General features: G+C 45.4%; 1 protein-coding gene and 1 long non-coding RNA gene across 2 annotated transcripts in view; one reads left to right on the top strand and one right to left on the bottom strand.

The window, feature by feature from the left end:
• Positions 1–5,428: 5,428 nt before the first annotated feature.
• On the bottom strand, positions 5,429–14,851 carry LOC140216847 (uncharacterized). The gene is made up of 3 exons (XR_011893553.1): positions 14,763–14,851; positions 6,608–6,881; positions 5,429–5,544 (listed from the first exon to the last, which is right to left on the bottom strand). It is a non-coding gene; the product is annotated as an uncharacterized lncRNA (long non-coding RNA).
• Positions 14,852–14,966: 115 nt separating this feature from the next.
• Positions 14,967–20,163, top strand: part of mRpS23 (mitochondrial ribosomal protein S23) — a 78,680-nt gene continuing 73,483 nt past the window's right edge. Inside the window, exon 1 of the mRNA XM_050183692.3 lies at positions 14,967–15,151. Coding sequence (XP_050039649.2) covers positions 15,108–15,151 — 44 coding nt within the window. The 5' untranslated portion in view covers positions 14,967–15,107. The remainder of the gene's footprint in view (positions 15,152–20,163) is intronic.

Below are 20,163 nucleotides of genomic sequence, written 5' to 3'. Positions count from 1 at the left end.
TAACTTTGCTGCTGCGTAGGAGCACAGGCTGTGCTGTGATGTCATTCAGAGTGACACGTGACTTAGATTCAAGGCAGCAGTTATTTGTTGAATCTGTTGCTTCAGTGGACTAATTAAAGTTAAGAGAAATAATGAAAAATACAACCCGAATGTCTGGGTGCTTTTGTTTTACTTCGCACTGTAGCAATATGAATTTCCGTTTCGTCTCCTTTTTCCGACGTTTGCACGCGCGCAGAGAACGAAACTATACGTCATTGTCTACTGTGTTCCAGCATTGCGATCATGCTCCTTCATCCCCTCGCGTTTGCCTCAGTGCTGGGGCACTGACTTATACAGCTAATCACGTGTTCTCGTGTAGAGCGCGCATTATCGTCCGCTACAGGAAACGAGACAAGCGCAACAGCTCGCACGACACCGTCACCGGAAGTGTGCCGGTGACGGTGAAAAAAAGAAGACGGCAGGGTATACCCGCCGCGCGACCCCTCGGCTCCGGTATGGGAGAACGCAGTGAAGGAAATTCGCTTACACAGGCGAAACGGGGAAAGTCGAGAGAGTGTTTATATAGGCGGCGACGCTTGCCTCCTGAAATCATGTGTTCGCGGCACTTCAATCATTCTCTCTCTGCTGTTAATGAACCAATTTGAAAAATGCTTGCGGTAGAACACTTCTTAGAGAGCACGTAACAACTTTCAGCGTATAACCAAAATTTGTTATGTAGCCTGTGAGGGGCCCTTAAAACAAACGCGGTAAAAATCGGGTGTACCGTGGGATGTTGTTACAGCTGCGTCGAGCTTCACAGCCCCCTACACAAGCATTGCTGTGAAGCCTGTGGCAGAAATAGGGTTTTATTAAATCAAAGGACTGCATAGAGCGCGCTCTCGTGTTGTGCTACGTGAATTAAATCATTCGTTTCCTGCCTGCACAAACGTCTGCATCTCGAGTGGATTTCGAGCACACCGTATAATAATGTACAGTTCCGTCGTGCTTCGCAGCACTATACACAAGCACTGCCGTAAAGCTAGTGGCAAAAGTACGATGTCATGAAACCAGATCAATGCATATACCACGCTCTTTTGGTGCGCTGCGTGAATGGAAACATTGCTTGCCTGCCTGCACAAACGCTTGCATCTCGAGTTAATATCAAACAAACCATATAATATATGTGCAGTTTTGTCGAGCGCTTCACCGCACTGCATGCAAGCATTGCCGTAAAGCCTGTAGTATAAATAGGGTTTCATTAAGTCAAATGAATGCGCAAACCTCGCACTTGTGGTGTACAAGGTAAACAAAGAATTCGTTGCCATGTCTCCACAGTAGTTGGTCACGTTGATTTGTGTGAACATATAGGTTCATGTGCCCCATCTACCTCTGTGATGAGAAAATAAGCAAGAATATCAGCTGCTATGTGTCGATGCATATGCTTTTTATTACAAGGTGTAGGAGCAGTCCATCTTAATTACTGCATGAGTAAACCACTCATGGAAACAGTACGTTCCTTGAACATTGTAGCTATTTAATAGCCTAGGAAGCGCGCTATATTGGAAGTTGAAATTTTTTTTCTGTTCGCAAAATTCAATAACTCAGTGCTTTTTCTAAAAGCAAATTTCGCAATGATACGTGTGCTGCGTCAGTAAGTTAAGTAGGCAGCACATAATTACGCTAAACCAGAGGAATATCTGCAGGTAGGGATTTATACAAATGTACTGAGTATTTTAAAAAAAATCTTTTCTCAAATGTTTTCAGTGTGGATCCAGTTGCATATGCGCCCAGCGCTGATTTCCAGCGCTTAATTTTTGTTGAACCTTGATGTAACAAAAACGTAACACTCAGCACTCTACTTTGTTACATCAAAAACTTTTTACAATGGAACACTGCATTCTACTATACGTGCCGCTCATGCGCCCCAAAATTTTGGCCCCTCTAAGGAAGTCACTGTTTTAAGTCACTGTTCTCTAAGTTTCGTCCGAAACTTGAATAACGCTACTTCCAACACTCGTGAAACCAGCAGCCACGTCGGCTTGCCGCCTTTACACCAGCCGCAAATTACTTTTAAAAAATGTGGCACGCGCGGGCCGTGTATATGCACTCTGCTGCGCGCGGACAGCCGTATGCACGGGCACGGCCGGGCAAGAGACGTCGCGCGCTCTCCTACCCTAGCGCGCGCTTGATCACGGGACGTGGACAGCGCGCATAAAGCTGCCATCCTTCTCGGCTCACCCTCGCACCCTTTCATTCGCAATTAACCCCAGCACGTGGGATGCAACGGGGCACTATAATTTTTGTCACACTTGCAATGGACTTTAAACCATGCATCAGGGCGATGGCGAAAATTCGCTTAGGGTGTCCAAAAATTGCTATCGCAATAATACACTATGGAGAAAGGTATTATGGAAATTATCTGTGGATGGGTCGAAACCCCCTAATTTCCCAAACACGCACCCATCCACTGGCACGCTGCACACCACGGATCCCGCGCGGCACGCTGCATCATTAAGGCCTATCGTTCTTCTCTAGCTCTATGATCATTTCTGCAGTAGTCACTTGGCGAGAAGCTTAATTTCCAACCTATGCGCAAGTGTCGTACCTGAATTTCGAAAGTACACGGACCATATATATGTTGGCAAAATAATCGGAACTCACTATTTAGACTCGCCAAAATTATACTTAGCTGCTCACTTGAACTCATAAGAATATACTACTCAGCCGAGCTCACTCGGGCTCAAAGTCGCCAAAATACTGCTCAGCTGGGCTCACTCAGACTCATGGGATGATCTGAGGGAGTTAACTCATCAGTGAGTTTGCCAGCGTATGATGTGTGCTGAACCACAAACCTGGCTTTCTTGAATAAAAACAGTTGGTCGCTGCAGCATATGGATGCACATAAGTGTAATTCAGAGAGCATGGCATTGTAAAGGCTGCCACAGTTACCATGCCATGCTGCAGCTCATTTCAATCATGTCAAATGCAATACCCCTGCCAGCTTTTAGTCAGTCGATCAAATGTGATTGCTATTTATCTCATCACAACACCTCATTTTTCTGCCTAAGGCTTTGGGTGAATTTTCCTTGGCATCCATTTTGTTACTCTAACAGGTTACCAGTTATCTGTTGCCTATACGAAATTTGAAGTTGTGCACATTTCATGTGGACTCTATGCCAAACTCGTAGTACTGCATGCGTTTTTGCAATTAGGTCTAGAGTTACAGAATCGCATGTGGGAGTTACTTTAGTTAGCAACTGTAGCTTTGGAACAAACATGTGCATGAGAGGGTGCTTAAGTGTTACCTGTCAAGACTGGGAGCACCAAGGCAACTTGTGCAGTAAAGGCATGGGCAGTACGAGCCCACAGATTTTTTAAGTGTGGCTGAGGTGATGCGTCTAGACTTCACTATGAAGAGAGCCAAATAAAAGGTTGCCTATCCATCATACCTATTCTGGAGCCTTTTCTTGAGCTTTTCTAAAACATTGAGCTCAGCGTGTACACTTTATCACAGCATAATTATTACATGTGATATAAAACATTGTATTGTGCAGTTTCTCCAACTCTTCGTGAAGGCATCTATCCATAGATTAAACAGGAATAGGCTCAATGTTGACATATCTCCACAGTAGCATCTCCAGGACCTCGTACTGTCACAATGCATCACAGACATTATATAAGTGAACTCCAAAAGTGAAGCTCTTCGTTAACATTGGCTAAAATTGTATCTTTACATAGCAAAGTGATCATGCATAAATCTGTATGTCATGACAGAACACTTCGTTTCTCACGGACTTTAGTTTACAATTGTTTTCAAGTTCACGAAAATTGTGCAGTGGGCTAGTTGGTTCGACATACTTAACACTGTTGTGCGGAGTGACGAAGGGACAGGACTTGAGTGAGGAAACAACACACGACACCTGAGCACAAACTATCAACTGGTGATTATCACAAGACAATGATTCTGCTGAAAAGTAGGAACCAAAGGAAAAGAGAAGTCGTGGAAGCATACAACCTCAAGGTGGACCCACAGGGCTCATGCGTCAGCCCGCCGTCTATTTCACTCAGCAATAAAGAGATTAGTATAATCGCTGACCATAGAGGGTGTAGGTAGACCGGGAAGAGGACTCCTGTGCATGCGTGTAGGCTTTATGTACGCTTCACTTGCAGAAAAATAAACCAGTTCGTAGTTTGCGCTCAGGTGTCGTGTTGTTTTCTCGATCAAATCCTGACCCTTCATCGCTCTGCGCAACAGTGTTAAGTTTTCAGGTTGTTCACTATGTGATGTAGGAAGGGTAAAATTGATGGGAAATCCCAATATTCTCGGGCATATTGCGAAAAATATGGCCCAAATCAAGTGTCATTTTAGGCTTCACTGTCCCCTTTTATAGGGCAAATAGTAATAGTTTGAATTCTATGGACGCTGGTTGCTTTTTCTGACTTAACCTAGGCGGTGCTCAGCTCTCAGTTGAAAGGAACAGGTAAACAGGAGGACTTGCCACATAAGCAGGAGGTAGCACTCCACACAGACTTAAGCTTAATATACTGCGTGCTTCCACAGCCCTAGGGGGCTAGTCTGTAAGTGTTGACTAAGTGGACTGTCCATTCCAGTACACGCTGAATGAATAGAGCATGAGAGCCCACGGTGACGATTGCCGCTTGCTCTACCAGCTTAGAGCTCTACCTAATCAGTGTGTGCTGAAATAGTCCACTTAGTGGATCCTCACAGAATCCTTCCCGACTGATGTTTGTGTTGGTAGGTTGCAAGCATTGCACTTTCTTTCCTTTCATGTGGGCAGTTCCCACATATGGATGTCATTTAACATATTGTATTCATATTGCCTTTGATCTATAAATTTCTAATTCATGCTTATAACCAGGCCTACCAGCTCTTGTCCTGCATATTTATATAGCCTTCTCATTTCTGCATCAACACTGCACATATTTATAGCAAATTGGAGTCATTCTCCATTACACCCTCAAGCACTTGAAGTAGACACTACAATAACCCCAAAGGAGGGGGGACAGTAACGCAAAAACCTTATTGGGCTTGTAATGCTGCTGAAGGATGCACACATACCATGTATGCTAAAATTCTCAGCAGACATTCCAAAGTTTGTACGAGTTCGACTTTAGCTGGCTAAACTGAATGATTCATATTGAAGGCAATTCTTGCAACACTTGGTCAAACTGAATGAAACTGGACAGCACAATTAGCTGTGTTCATCTACCATTTATACGACTGCTGCCCCGAGCATTTTGCCTGTTACTTTGCCTTTCGTTTCTGTACTATCAAGTTCAAGTACACATGTACTTTATCACTGTACAAGTAGAATGGCTTCAAGGCTTTTCCTGGGCATTCAACAGTCACTATTTATTCCTATAAACCTTCCTGCATGTGAAGGCAAAAAAAACATTAATTCATGCTGGAAGTATAAAAAGACAGGTATTTGCACAGAAAATGTTTATTTTGAGCACCGAGGTTCTTGCTGATGTAGATGTGGTGCTGGCTCCCTCCTTGCCCGAAGCATGTGCTTGCTGTACACAGCACCAGATGATGGCTTCCTAGGTCAAAAGATCAAATTGAAATAAGAGGCATTTTGTTTTAGCTCCCGAAAGAGAAAGCAGGATTGAGACATTAACATGTATAAAAAATACTTGCCTAAAGAAAAATTAATACACAAGCAAATTCTCACTTTCAAGAGCAAAAGTATGGTTACGATGAAAATTACAAGGACGCTTCACTGCTCATTGAGGTTTCGGTTCAGTAGTTGTTGAGCCACGAGGGTTAGCATGCTACATCTTGCATATTATGTTTTGTAGAACAATATAGCACTTTGAACAATGTAGTGCCTATTTAAATGTACTGACAAGGAATGCTGAAACTCCAGGCTAGTTTGGTCTGCACAAGATATGATACAGACACTGTACTGCATTCATTTAGTGTTTTTGTCACTGATCTCATGCACAAAGGTCATTCACACCTATCCTACATGAAATGCAGTTTCTTTGAAGCTTCATCTAGTCCTTGAATTTGCTGCATGCTTATGTCTAAGGGAATTCGTTTGGTTCCCTTTAATGTAGTACATCTAAGCAACTGCTATCAAATGCCCATAGTGTTCCCTTGCATGTACAAAACATTTTTGGCCCTTTCAATGCACAATACTCATTACATTTGACACTTGGGACTCGTGCAAGGCGCCATTTAGTATTATATGCTTGTCCACATCTGATAATACCTTCATAGCTGGGTCATTCCCATGCCAAATGCCTTGGTTATTACTGTGACCATCTCACACTTTTCCTTTAGAATCTTCTTGCCCACTTTTAAGGAAGCATCCCACGACACAATGTCTCCATCCTAGTGGTGCTATGGAGTTAACTTATGTGCTAGTTGTAGCAGATGACGTCAACTGAAGGCCACTGAAGATAAAACTCTCTGCGAGAATTCCTTTTGCACAATAAATGCAAACAATACAGAATAGTCAAAATGTAGTTATCTGGCAAGACTGGCTGCATCCATCATCTTTGTTTGGTGCAATTCTGAGGTGGCTCCATGTTACAAGACGCTTGGCGATTATTGCCATGTGACTGTTCGGGACTCTATAAAACACAAGAATTCCCTTACTCCGGCCTTTCTCTTTGTGCAGCAGCCAACGTTATTATTCGTCCAATCGCACCGTGTACTGTTCGTGTGTCCATAGACTAAATTCTTCACCACATTGTTTTTGCGGTATTTCGTGAGTGACCCATGAACTCATCTTGGGGTGGGACTTCTTTGGCGTCTGCTTCCATCTCTTGTCGTCAGCGCCTCACACAACTGGATGCCACTGGCAATTCTTTTCCTAACCACGAAGAACGCATTCGTCTCGTCACCTCTTCCGATTACGTTCTTTGGCCACCTAGAGAAGAGATTATAGGTGTCAACTCCTGTAACATTGTGGATGGCGGCGTACTCATTCTACCCTATGACTATACCCTATCTCGAGCAATTCTGATTACCCCTGGCCTTATTCGCTTCTCTGAGGGGTCTGCATTGCTTACTGCAATAAACCAAACTCTCGAACCCCAACTGTTGCCTCGTGGATCAACTGTCACTTGAGCTGTTGACACTCATGTCGTTGCAATTGTCACGAAGACAGCTCAGTGTGTTCTTGCGTCTATTACCGTGCGCTGAACAAAATCGTGCGCAAAGATGTTTACCCCGTGTCACGGATGGATGATGCACTAGATTCACTCCACGGTGCTGAATAATTTTCTAGCCTTGACTTTAGACCAGGCTACTGGCAAATACCGATGTCCAAATCCGACAAAGAAAAAACGACATTTGCTACCCCTGATGGGCTCTACGAGTTCAGTGCGATGCCTTTTGGACTCTGCAATGTGCCTGCCACATTCGAATGCATGATCGATAAGTCTTGTGTGGCTTGAAATGGAAAACCTGTCTGTGCTATCTCGACGACATTGTGTTTTCAACCATGTTCTCACAACATTTGCAACGTCTTGATGAAGTCCTTGCCTCTCTTGCAAATGCTGGTTTGCAGCTCAACACGCGCGCGCGCGCACGCACACACACACACACACACACACACACACACACACACAGATGCAGTTTCGCCAGCAAGGCCATCAAAGTTCTGGGGCACATAGTCAGCAAAGAAGGTATTCGACCGCACCCCGATAAGCTTACTGCCATCCTCGAATTTTGTGTCCACTGCGTCAAAAAGACATGCACAGTTTTCTTGGACTTGCTTCTTCCGGCACTTCATATGCAACTTCGCTACGCTTACGTCCCCGCTCCATCAACTCCTCGCCAGTAATGCGCCCTTTGTTTCGTCCGACGAATGTGAACATGCTTTCCTGCTTTTGCAACATGCCCTGACGTCAGACCCAGTACTGTGCCACTTTGATCCGACCGCGCCCACCATCTTTCACACCGACGCTAGCAGTCAGTCTCGGTGCCATTCTACTGCAATGTGACAACACATTCCGCGAACGAGTAATTACTTATGCTAGTCGTGCACTAACCAGTGCAGAGAATTACTACACCATAACCAAGCAGGAGTGCCTTGCTGTTGGGCAGTGCAAAAATTTCGCCCATATCTTCATGGCCGCCATTTCACAGTCGTTACCGACCATAACACACTGTGCTGGCTTTCATTGCTAAAGAATTTATCAGGTCACCTGGGTTGCTGTGTGCTTCACCTACAGGAGTACGATTTCAATGTCACCTACAGGGCTGCAAAGAAGCATCAAGACACCAATGCTCTCTCTTGCTACCCTCTGAAGAATCATGACGATTCACCATAACCTCTCCGTGATTGTGTACGTCCTGAGTCCTCTTCATTGGCTTTACCCATTGTAACCCTCGAATGGCTAAGACACGACAGCCCATCTTTCCTTGTGTCCCACCAACGCATCGACCCATACTGCTGAACTATTCTCCAACGCATGGAAGATTCTTCGTCACCTCCAAACACCTGACTTCGTCGACAACTTAATCAATTCAAGCTGCACAATGAGGTTTTACATCGCAACATTTATCACATCGATGGCAACAAATAGGTCGCGGTCATACCATGTTCTCTGCAATGTGAGGTGCTTGAAGCCTTTCACGATCATGCGACGACTGGTCATCTAGGCTACCACAAGACTTACAACAGAATATGAAGTCGCTGCTCCTGGCCTGGCCCATCTTCAGCCGTTGCGAAGTATGTTGCACCCTGCGTTCATTGTCAAAGCCGCAAACGACCAACAGCTCCTTCTGGCTCTTTACAACCTCTGCCTTGTCCCGCTTCGCCTTTTGAAGTAGTTGGAATAGACTTGTATGGTCCTCTTCCCACGACCTTACATGGCAATCGTTGGATTATAACGGCCATAGACCATCCAACACGCTATGCGGAGACAGCATCTCTACAATCCGGGACTGCTGCTGAAGTCGCCGATTTCTTTCTACACAACATTATCTTACACCGCAGCGCTCCGCGCGTTCTCCTCAGTGACCGCAGCAGTCTTCCTCTCTTCTATCCTTACCGAAGTTCTGTGCGCCTCTAACACAATTTGCAAGACAACTTCCAGTTACCATCCGCAGACCAACAGCTTGACGGAGTGTTTTCACCATACCCTCTCTGACATGATTGCGATGTACATCCGCCCTGGCCACACGAACGGGGTGCAATCCTGCCGTTCATGACATTCGCCTATAACATGGCTACGCAACGTACTACTGGCTTTTAAAATTTTTTCTTCATCTATGGCTGTTCACCAAGTTTCATTCTTGATGTATCATTCCTTTCGACTCCTGTACCCCCATCAGTTCCTTTCTTGGAACAGTTTGTGTCTCGCCTCGAGGAGTGCAGTCGCCTCGCCCCGCTTAACACAGGCGTCTCCCAGGACGCTCGCAAGTTTCGTTACGACTCGACCCACTGTGCTGTGACTTTTTCTCCTGGTGACGAAGTTTTTTGGACTCCTGTGTGCGTTCCTGGCTTATGCAAACAATTTCTGGTGTTTTATTCGACTTTCCGCGGTCGTTGAGCAGACATTACCTGTCAATTACCATGTCTCGCTTGTTAGAACGCCACCCGATTCCCGTTGCTGTGGCACAGAGATAGTGCATGTCTCCCGCTTAAAACCAAATACTTGACGCATTTTATAGTACTTACGCGCAGCCAGGCGGCCGCTTCCACAGCGAGAGAGAATTAGCATGGGCACAACACATGCCTGACTTTCAACTTCATCATCTGCACATCTTTTTCATCTGCATATATCATCACTAGCAGCACAGTTTAATCCTCGAGGTAGTAGTCCGAGCTTGGCTGGAATAAAGCGGTTCCTTACGATACATATATATATATATTTCTTGCACTTCAAGAAACTTCGTTTGACCTCGAAGACTTGAGCACTGAAGTAACGGCGCTAAGTATATACAAGACCTCATAGTTTCACAGCCTGAGTCCCCTTGCTGGTGTAATCTTCCTTCGTGTAATTGTCGCATACTTGGCTATCACTAACACTGCTTCGCCTTTCTGCAAAACTGCAGCCTCTTTTTTTTTCTGCTAGTCCGAGCATAAGTGCTGCCGCACATGACTGCTGTTGATTTTGATTTCGAGTGAATCTGGCTTGGCCTCATTATGGTTACTGAGTGAATTATAGAGAGAGAGAAATAGAAGAGAGGAAAGGCAGAGAGGTTAACCAGACGCATGTCCGTTTTTCTACCCTGCACTGGAAAACGGGGTATAGGGATGAAGAGAGAGAGTGTTCCACAGCTATCATGCACTAAGATTATAAAAAAAAAAACAGTTCCGTTACTCGAAGAAAACCTAGTGCATATTGTTTCCAGTAAAGTGGAGTAGTAGCCAGTAATTCTTTCGTTACTGAGATTTAATTTGGGAATTACAATTATCTAACTCGAGAAGTACTCTCATAATTTTCAAAGTGTCAATGAGGCATTTGTTGGCATCCGAAAATGATATCTAACTGCAGTGTTTTCAGCGACATACTAATTGCGTACAATTTAACCGACTGGAAAATAGCCTCACGAACTATGAGGAGGAGGAGGAACTTTATTATTGCAGAAGCTGTTGCGCGGTTTATTCCTGGGTGGTTCCCTCTGACAGGGCTCCACTGGCGATCGCGGCTCGCCGGGCCTGGTCGAGGGTCGCCAGTTGGCTTCCCAGGTCCAGTTCGGAGAGTCTCGCCTCCCAAGACCACGTAGTGAGTGTGTGTGTTGTGACTCGTGGCGAAATTGCGTCGCCCGGACGGTCGGTGCATTCGTGCGTTATGTGCGCGAGTGTCGCTATGTAATTGCTACACCAGGGACATGTTCGGGACGTATAGCTGTCTGAGGAGATTGCGTGTAGACGAGACAAGTGTGGGTATGTGTTAGTTTGCAGGCGGCGCCAGTCCTTTGCCTGGAGTTTATTGAGAGCTTTGTGTGGGGGAGCGTATTGCATTCTTCCGAGCCGTTGGTCCTGTAATATTTGTTGACCTGTCGTTAATAACTCGTGGGTCGCTCGTCGGTCTGTCGGGGGCTGAAGAACGGTGTGGTCTGCCGCTCGGCTAGTGAGACCTCGAGCTGCGCAGTCCGCCTCTTCGTTGCCCCGCAGGCCTTCGTGCCCGGGACACCAGACGATACCGTGGGTCCATTCTAGTGTGCGACCCAGGATTCGAATGGCTTGTATAGGGAGTGTTCCATTCATGTATAAACGACACGCCGCTTGTGAGTCCGTAAGGACGCGGGCGGACCTTCCCTTGCTCTCGGCGTCGCGAAGTGCGAGAGCGATTGCTGCTGCTTCTGCTGCTGCGCTGCATGTGGCGCGGATGGAGGCTGAGGCTACCAGGTTCCCCTGATTGACAACGGCGAGTGTGTATTTGGGCCCGCAACGTGGCGACGAGGGATACGGGCTAGCGTCCGTGTAGTACGTATCCGGGTCTCTGAAACAGCGTTTGTGCAACATGCGAGCACGCGCTGCTCTTCTTTCTTGATTGTGGGTGGGGTGCATGTTCTTGGGGATAGGGTCTACTACAATGTTCTCTCTAATGTGGTTAGGCAAGAGTTGTGTTTCTTCTTTGCAGTACTGAGGTGTCAGCGGATACCCTAGCCGTTGAAGAAGGTGTCTTCCCTGTTGAGTCTTGTTTAGGCGCTCCCTCTGCGCTATGAGCGTGGCACTTGCTAGCTCCTCAAAGGTGTTGTATACACCTAGCGCTAGTAATTTCTTTGTGCTTGTGCTTGACGGTAGCTGTAAGGCCGTTTTGTACGCCGTTCTTATAAGAGTGTCCATGCGCTCCGTCTCGCTTTTGCGCTTCACTTGATACGGTAGTGCGTACGTGACACGGCTGATGACGAGGGCTTGTACCAGTCTTAAGGTTTCGTCCTCTGTGAAACCATCTTTGCTGCGCGCTACTCTGGCGATGAGTGATGCGGTGCTTCTTATAACGTGATTTAATTTCTCTGAGGCTAGCTTTATGCCGTTGTTTTCCTGGACGTGCATACCTAGTATGCGTGCGGTCGGGACGCGCTTTATAGGTTGCCCGGCAATCTCGAGATGTATTGGCGGGGCTCGATGTTCCTTAGTTTGCTTAGGCCGGACTTGAAGGTACTCCGACTTGTGTGGGGCGCACCTCATTCCTGCTGTGGTTAGGTATGACTCAATGTATCCGATAGCTGTGAGCAATGTGTTTTCTCTGTCGCCGTATGAACCCTTGGTTGCCCATAGAGTGATATCGTCAGCATAGAAGGCACATCCGAGTTTTGGGATGTTTTCCAGTTGTAAAGCAAGTTTTCTAAGTCCGATGTTGAAGAGGAAAGGAGATATTATTGATCCTTGCGGAGTACCCTTCTGCGGTAGATCATATATGTCCGATTGTAGACCTGCTATGCCAATGCGGGCTTTGCGGTGGCGAATACCATGTGAGTGAACTCTCACCCGCATCATAAAGCAGTGCCCTCAAATAAGCTGATTGAGAGTAACTGCATTGCCTATCGCAAACCCGAAGAGACAGCGCACCACCTTGATAATGGTATGGAAGGAGCCCCAACAGCAGGTATTATCCCTCTCTCAAGGCCGACTGATAAATGATAACAAAAGCACCTTGATAACGCAGCCATAGTGCAGCTCTGACCACACACGAAATGTGAAGAGCAATGTAATAGGCACAGAATGTTTCAAAATCCAGACTTTGCTCGCACCGCATCGAAAGAGTGCGGGCGAAGTTATATTTCGCACCAGAAACTTGCTTCGGACCAAAGCCAATATAAAGTGAGCGTTTTATTTTTCATGAAAGTGTACACGTGCTGCAAAAACAGGTTCGTGTCAACAAATAAAAGCGAAATAAACACACTGGAAAGCGACCAACTTGTAGAGAAAAGGCAAAACCAATGCGTTCACGATATTAAATATACCACTTCTATGAGCCGAACTGGCAATCAGAATGTCGGCACACACACACACACACACACAAAAAAAAAACTGTGTGCTCTTACTATCTATTAATTTGTAAGCTGCGTTGAACATCAGCCTAGAGGACGTGTTCAAATAGGTCTCCTTTTGCAGCTACGCAGTACTGTCTATTTTATCACACCTTTAGTGGCTTTCTTGATGACCGATGCTGGAATTCTATGGCAGACATCCGTTATCCTTACCTTGAACTAATGTGACGTCCGTCTAAGCTGACGTCCGGCACAATCTTTCACATAACCCCAAAGGAAGAAACTTAACGGAGAGGTCAGGTGACCTAGCCGGCCTCTTTGCAGGCTCGTGCCTTCCAATCTATTTGAAAAGTAGCACCCAACCAGTTTCGTGCTCGGCTGCTGCTGCATGCAGGTGGCCCATCTTGCTGATACAGCAGAAGTGGAAGATGTGACAGCGGGACTTTGCTGAGAAACTCATCAACCACTCCTTCAAGGATTTCGTTCACATAACGCTGTCCAGTCAGTGCGTGATTGAAGATGGTACTGATTATTGCACTGGCGTAAATTCCAAATCACACATTGAGCGACCACTGGTACTGGCGCCGATTGCGCTGTACTTAATGTAGATTGGAGTCCCTCCAATAGTGTGCGTGAATGACAATGAATGTATATATGATGGCACCTGCACTGTTCTTTTGCGCAAACTCATCATGCCACAGGTTCTTAGTGTCAAGATGTAAAACTTACCAGACCCAGCTTGTCAGTTAACAATATACACTATAGAATTAACGTCTAAGGTTATCACTAAGATGAATGCTAAAACCCCTTAATGTTTACATAGGACCAGAATTCACAAGTGGCTGTAATATCAACGTTCCAAGTGCTCAGAGGGTTCCTGAAGCACTCTTGAGCACATGAACATAACTTCCAGCCGGGATATACACGTGCGATGGGAGACAATGACTCGTTATAAAGCCATACACAACACCCTTTCTCACAAAACCTTATAACACTAGTAAAATTTGTTGGCCAAGTTACGATTTATCCTACTTTGAAGCAAGCACATAAAGAGAACATCCCAGTCTTCATCCACGATTAAATCACCAGTATTAAATGGACCCACCTTAAGGGTTATTTGGCAAAAGCATGTGTATGTCCATGCTTGTATCGTTTATTGATTGTCCCGCTCTAGTAGAATGGACGACCACGCAGCCTGATCATGCACTTTGTAATGAAGCTTCTTTCTAGAAAATCACAAATACCGACCGCACACACAACCTTTGTCACATCTGCACAGAGCACTCGAGCGTTACGCTGCGGAGAAAGGTTACCAGAGAATGGCTGTTGACAGCGCAGCGATATTGCTATGTAAAGGCTCATATTACTATGTAAACGAACGCTGTTTCCCGCGCGTTTAATGACGCCGCAAAGCACTCATTTAGCGACTTCATTCACTACCGCCCTTAGTCGGCGGACGGCAGACCTGAACCATGTGTCAGGAATGTGCGTTTACATTGCGAGATAAATGATGAATACTCCTTATTTTCTCTAAACAAGTGCGCGCACATGCCGCACTTGGGTCATCTGCCATTTACACATTCTGCCGTGTAGCAGCACCGTAACCAGGTAATGTTACGTTTAAGTGATTGTGAAAAAGGCTCTTACAAGTTTGAAGGGACCTAAGATAAACAGTGTCGTCTAATATGCGTTCTCGGCGCTAATACACTGTAGCACTGGCTGATCGGTGCGGCGGTCCGCGGGATGCGTCACAAGGAAAATAAGCTGGTAAGGAACCTGGAAATGAAGTATCAGGCAGCCGAAAGCGTAGGTTTGCATAGTAGAGGCACATCGAATGGAAAAGTGAAGTACTTACGATAGCTTACGCTAGCACAAACCCCGAAAAATAAACGATCCACATCTTTGTCCAGTTGTTTGAGCGTAGCTCACCTTTGAGCTTGCCATTCTGCCGCCAAAACCAAAGACGGATGTGACATCACGGACGCGAAAAACAAAGAATGAATGCGACATCCCGGACGTGACGTTTGGGTGAACCTAACGCCTGCGTTCCGTCGACCGGGTGAACGCAGACACTTTCAAGGCAGAAAAGGATGGTGACAAGCTTGGTGTTACATTAAATTTTTGGTGGCGTGTCCGGCTAAGCTGCTGTAGTATTCTTGGTGCTTGTGCGAGCTGTGATCGGCATCTTGAGTGGTGGGGCATGGCTGGCAGTCGCATCTACAAGTTGGGCTCCATCTTCACGAGGTGTGTTTCTTCAGAGCCGCAAGACGCGACTGCGCGAAGCGCTACTTTGAAGGGATCGTTGACCATGCGCTTGCTTTATATACTTCAGCACCCGCCGGACGACAGCAAGGACACTGCGCATTTCTATCATCTTATGGTTGTGCTTGCACAAAGATGTCACCGCGCATAAACTTGTAGGAGCATTTTAAAAGTACGGACTTCGGAAGGTGTGACAGGTACTAGTATATGTCCCAAAGTTAAAATTTATAAAAAAAAAGTGATATTGGGTGGTCTGCACTTTCGTTATTTTACGCAGATACTAAGTAAAGTGATTTGAAGATAGGAGCACAAATTTACTACCCTTTACTAAGGTGAAGAGAGTCGCCATATTGTTCTGGATGATGGCTCTTAAAGTTGTAATGATGGTAGCGCAGGGGACGTATTCTGAAACGTTCGCCGCGGCGAAAGTTTCAGAATACGTCCCCAGATTAGTAGGAGGAACGGAACATTGTCATCGCTTATCCTGGAATTGTGTGCCCCTCAAGTGGCCATGCCAGATGTTTTCATTCCGTAGCGTAGTTTAATTTCACCGTGCTCGGGACAGTCGGGGTGGTGGCTTCGTACTGTAACTGCTTTCGTCAAATTCTGTTTCTCTCGCTCTGCGCACGTCTATCATTAATATTAGTTATTGCGTTGACACTAGTGACTTTTGGCACGTGCCATAAGCATGCTTTGGGCTCCAGACAAAAAATGTAGATGGTACAGGCTAAAGCCCCTGATGACGATGATCTGTGACCATTCCCTTTGTAACGGGCAGGTAAACTATTACCTTGGTCTTCATCCACGCGCCAGCGCTGCTGGTCGGCAAAAACGGGTTTTAGGACAGGCATGTGCCATTTATGTCATTTACTATGTTGTACTTCCATTGTACAATGAATCTCTCGGCAGCTCAGCATCCTTTAGAACATCATGAACTCTACTGGCTTGACATTGTTCTTTAAATTACCTTGGTGCACTTTTTTGCTAGCATCCTCATTAGCAAAGATCATTAGCCCAGGTAAAGTGGTAGTCGCTGGTTAGATTCACAGCTGAAAAATTTATTGTGCAGCGAAGCTGTTACTGCAGCTAGAAGCACTCAATTAGAGGGGAAGAGGGCATTTTAGGTGTCACATGCAACAAAAATTTAATTGTGTGTTTTTGGGGCTTTGCAGATGTTCAACACATAGTAGTTTCCTGTCTTTTTAAAGCTTTTATACAAAGCCTATGGTTTGCTTGGTATCCTGTGATACATCAATTTGGCACCGAGTTTCATAAAAATGACACACTGGCCTAGTTGGTATCATAATTGCGAAAAGTGCGAATGGACAGTATTGAGGATAAAACACCAGGGCGAGCACTTACTAACAACTGAAAAGCTTTTTGTTTGAAACTGACATATATATATATATATATCAAGACCTAAATGCGTGCGCATGTCAAGTGACAGCTTGTCTGGACGCCGATAAGGCAAGATTACGAGACCTAATTTTATCTGCAGTTGCACATGTCAGGCCTCAAGAAATCTACTTCACAATGGTGCAAAGTCACAGAAACATGGCTCACAGACATATCCTTGTTGTCTTCTATGAAATGCCTCGACAATTTCCTGCACTTACTCATCTGCGTGGAACTGAAAGGAGTGGAATATCGGTTGAAGCGTTCCTGAAACAAATGTCATTCTATTTGGGTTCAACACTTGCTGACTGGAAAGACCGAGTGTTTGTGCAAAATTCTGGTTTGTGCATAGGTTCTAGAATGGCACCCTTGTTGAACGACATCTTCCTAATAGGATGATGTCAGAGGCATTCTGGTATGCAGACAATTAATTGATTTCTGGTGCAATTGGCATTCTTTGCCTATATTGAGCCTATCTGTCTGCCTGTCTAGCCTCTTGCACTGACCCAGTGGCCCAATTGTCTACCAGGTGTGTGCTTGTGGTCGTGATGCTGTCGTGGTCATTCCATCGTTGTCATCCCAGTTTTGTCATCAGACTCTCATCATGCCGTCATTGTCATACCCTTCGTGATACAAGTTGTCATGCTGTCGTTACCTCAGTGTTCTTATATCGTTATCATATCATCGCGTCGCCGTCGTACATTCGTTGTCATACTGTCGTCATGATGCCATTGTAGTGGTTCCATTGTCGTCATTCTATTTTCATCACCCGACTTGTGTCGTACCATTATCTTCATGCCTTGTCATTGTACTGTTGTTTTACTATCATCGCTTAGAGGCCACCTGCAACGAAATTGTTGACTGCATAAAAACCTCAGTTTCAGATAATTTAGACATGCAGGGTCCTGCATGTATTGCTTGACGTGTTCAAAAAAAGATTTTGCGCTTACTGCTGCACTGTTCTTGCTGAAATTTTGCAGAAGGATTACATTTTGATTACATGTTGTTCAGTGTAAAACTTGCCACAGTTAATTGCTGATTTTTAAGGAAAAAGTGCAAATTTGCCTTCGCTTATGGGGATGTGAGCTACTGCCGCGATCGTGCAAGCATAAACCTGTTTTGCCGCTTGCCGGCAGCTACAGAAAGTAGCCAGTCAGGGAGGGTCACTGTGTGTTGCCCACTTCTGGAATGCGCAATGTGCGCATAAAGTGGCTGCTGGGCATCGTAAAGATCGGTTCTGGTGGCATTGCATTCTGGCCTCGTTTGCTGCCATGTTGCGTTCTGCGTGACAAATGCAGCACGTGGTGACACAGCATTTCTGATGCTGTGTCAGAAAGGCTTTAATTCGTCTACTTAATGCTTTCGATGTAGACACGCGTGAAATGCCTCGAGAGATGATGGACCACCGGAAATGATCACTCAAGAATATTGCTCCTGAATACAACTTGCATTTGTTTTTTGTGTGCCATCGTGCCTTACAGTACTTACAGTCATCCCGAGAAAGCATTTAGCAAGCATATCTTCCATGCGTATATGACTGCTTGCGAAATGTAACCTGTGCAGCTTCGTCAAGCATAGTTCGTGTGCTTTTTGCACGCTGACTAGTCTCTGTCGCACTTATCTGATGCAGCATGGTGCACGCTTACGCCCTTAAAGCTAGGACAGGAAATATGTGTTCTGCCTTCCTGTGCACCGTGCTATGTACTGCACAGCCATTGCTCATGTTGAAGTGTGTGTTCAAGCACCTCACAGCCACGCAATGCGTTGGCATTCGTGCAGTGGCTCAAACCACGTGTGAAACAAGAAAGCATGCCAAGCATGCCCATCATCTTACAGTTGTTGATAGAACAATGTGCCTGGGCGCTTAGGTACAACTGAAATTAGTCGTGTATGGTTCTAGGACTTTTACCAAGTCCGCATTGCTGCTACTTGCTACCAGGTTCACGTGTCATCTGCTAAGGTGCTGTTTAAAGAAAATTTAGACAATTACTAGCCCTGCAACTTTGCCAAGATTACATTATTACTATATGCTATGCGTCTATAGCAACTTTAGCACAAATGAAATTTCGTTGGACTTGATCCTTAAGAAACATCCTATTATCATCATGCCATTGTCATTTCATAGATGTCATTTCTTCTCTGTCACTCCAGCATAACCATAATGTCATCATTCAGTCGTGATTATGCCCCCATTGTCATGTCATTCATAGTCATTGCATTGTGATCTGAAAGTTGCTGTCCTGCACTTATTATACAGTCGTCAGGGCTGGTGGGTGCAGGGGTCTTGCCTTCCGAGGCAGGACCCTCACAGAAAACTTCTCGCTCGCAAGAGCACGTGTCCGGCGCCTCACAAGAGGCAATGGACACTACACCTGTCCTCACGGCGCGCCAAGCGCCTAAGGAGCGGCGAAGCTCCCTCGAACGCTCCAGAAAGGGCAAGACCTCAATTACAGGGCCTCAAAAGGGCTCTGTAATCTAATCTCTGAAATCTCTGTAATTAATACTTCTGTTTCTGTACACAGAGCACCTATTTTACTACCAATATGGATACACAGATAATTCAATGGAACGTCAGAGGTCTTCTTAGAAACCTTGATGACGTGCAGGAACTCATCCAAAAACACAATCCAAAAGTGCTGTGTTTACAAGAAACACACTTAAAATCAATATACACAAACTTTCTTCGACAGTATGTTACTTTTCGCAAAGATCGCGATGATGCTGTCGTATCATCAGGCAGTGTTGCCATTTTTATTCATAAAAGTATTTCCTGTCAGCGTTTACAGCTACAAACGCCCCTTGAAGCAGTGGCGGGTCGAGCTGTTCTTCTAAATAAACTCGTCACCATTTGCTCGCTTTACGTACCCTCACACTACAAATTAAACAAACATGAATTTCAGTCATTTATAGACGAATTGCCAGAACCTTGTGTTCTTGGCGATTTTAATGCGCACAGCTGCCTGTGGGGCGACTCTCGTATAGACGCACAAGATCGTCTTGTTGAAAAGTTCCTTTTCTCTTCTGGTGCGTGCCTTCTGAATAAGAAGGAAGACCTTTTCTTCAATTGATCTCAGCATAGTTTCTCCTTCTATTCTGGCTTAATTCAAATGGGAAGTTACAAACAATCCTTACGGAAGCGACCACTTCCCCATACTGCTACGAACACCTAAAGAAAACGAATATCCACCACAGGCTCCTAGGTGGAAGATTGACACAGCTGACTGGGAGAAATTCCGAACCCTAACTAGTATATCATGGGATGATATGTCCTCGTTAGGAATTGATGCTGCTGTTGAGTATTTTACAGCCTTTATAATATAAGCTGCATCAAAATGCATATCAGAAGTAAATGGCCTGGCATGCAAACGGCGTGTCCCGTGGTGGAACGACGATTGTAGGATCGCTCGTAAAATACAGAACAAAGCGTGGGGGTTGCTACGTGCCTCTCCCACTGCGGAGAATCTTATTAACTTTAAGAAAGTAAAGTCCCAAGGCAGGAGAACCCGCCGACAGGCTAGAAGAGAAAATTGGGAGAAGTTTTTATCGAGTATAAACTCCTATACAGATGAGGCGAAAGCCTGGAACAAGGTTAATAGGAT

This window comes from Dermacentor andersoni, chromosome 3 (genome assembly GCF_023375885.2).
Source record: "Dermacentor andersoni chromosome 3, qqDerAnde1_hic_scaffold, whole genome shotgun sequence".
Taxonomy (NCBI): domain Eukaryota; kingdom Metazoa; phylum Arthropoda; class Arachnida; order Ixodida; family Ixodidae; genus Dermacentor; species Dermacentor andersoni.
This window is presented reverse-complemented; position numbering and strand designations above follow the sequence as displayed.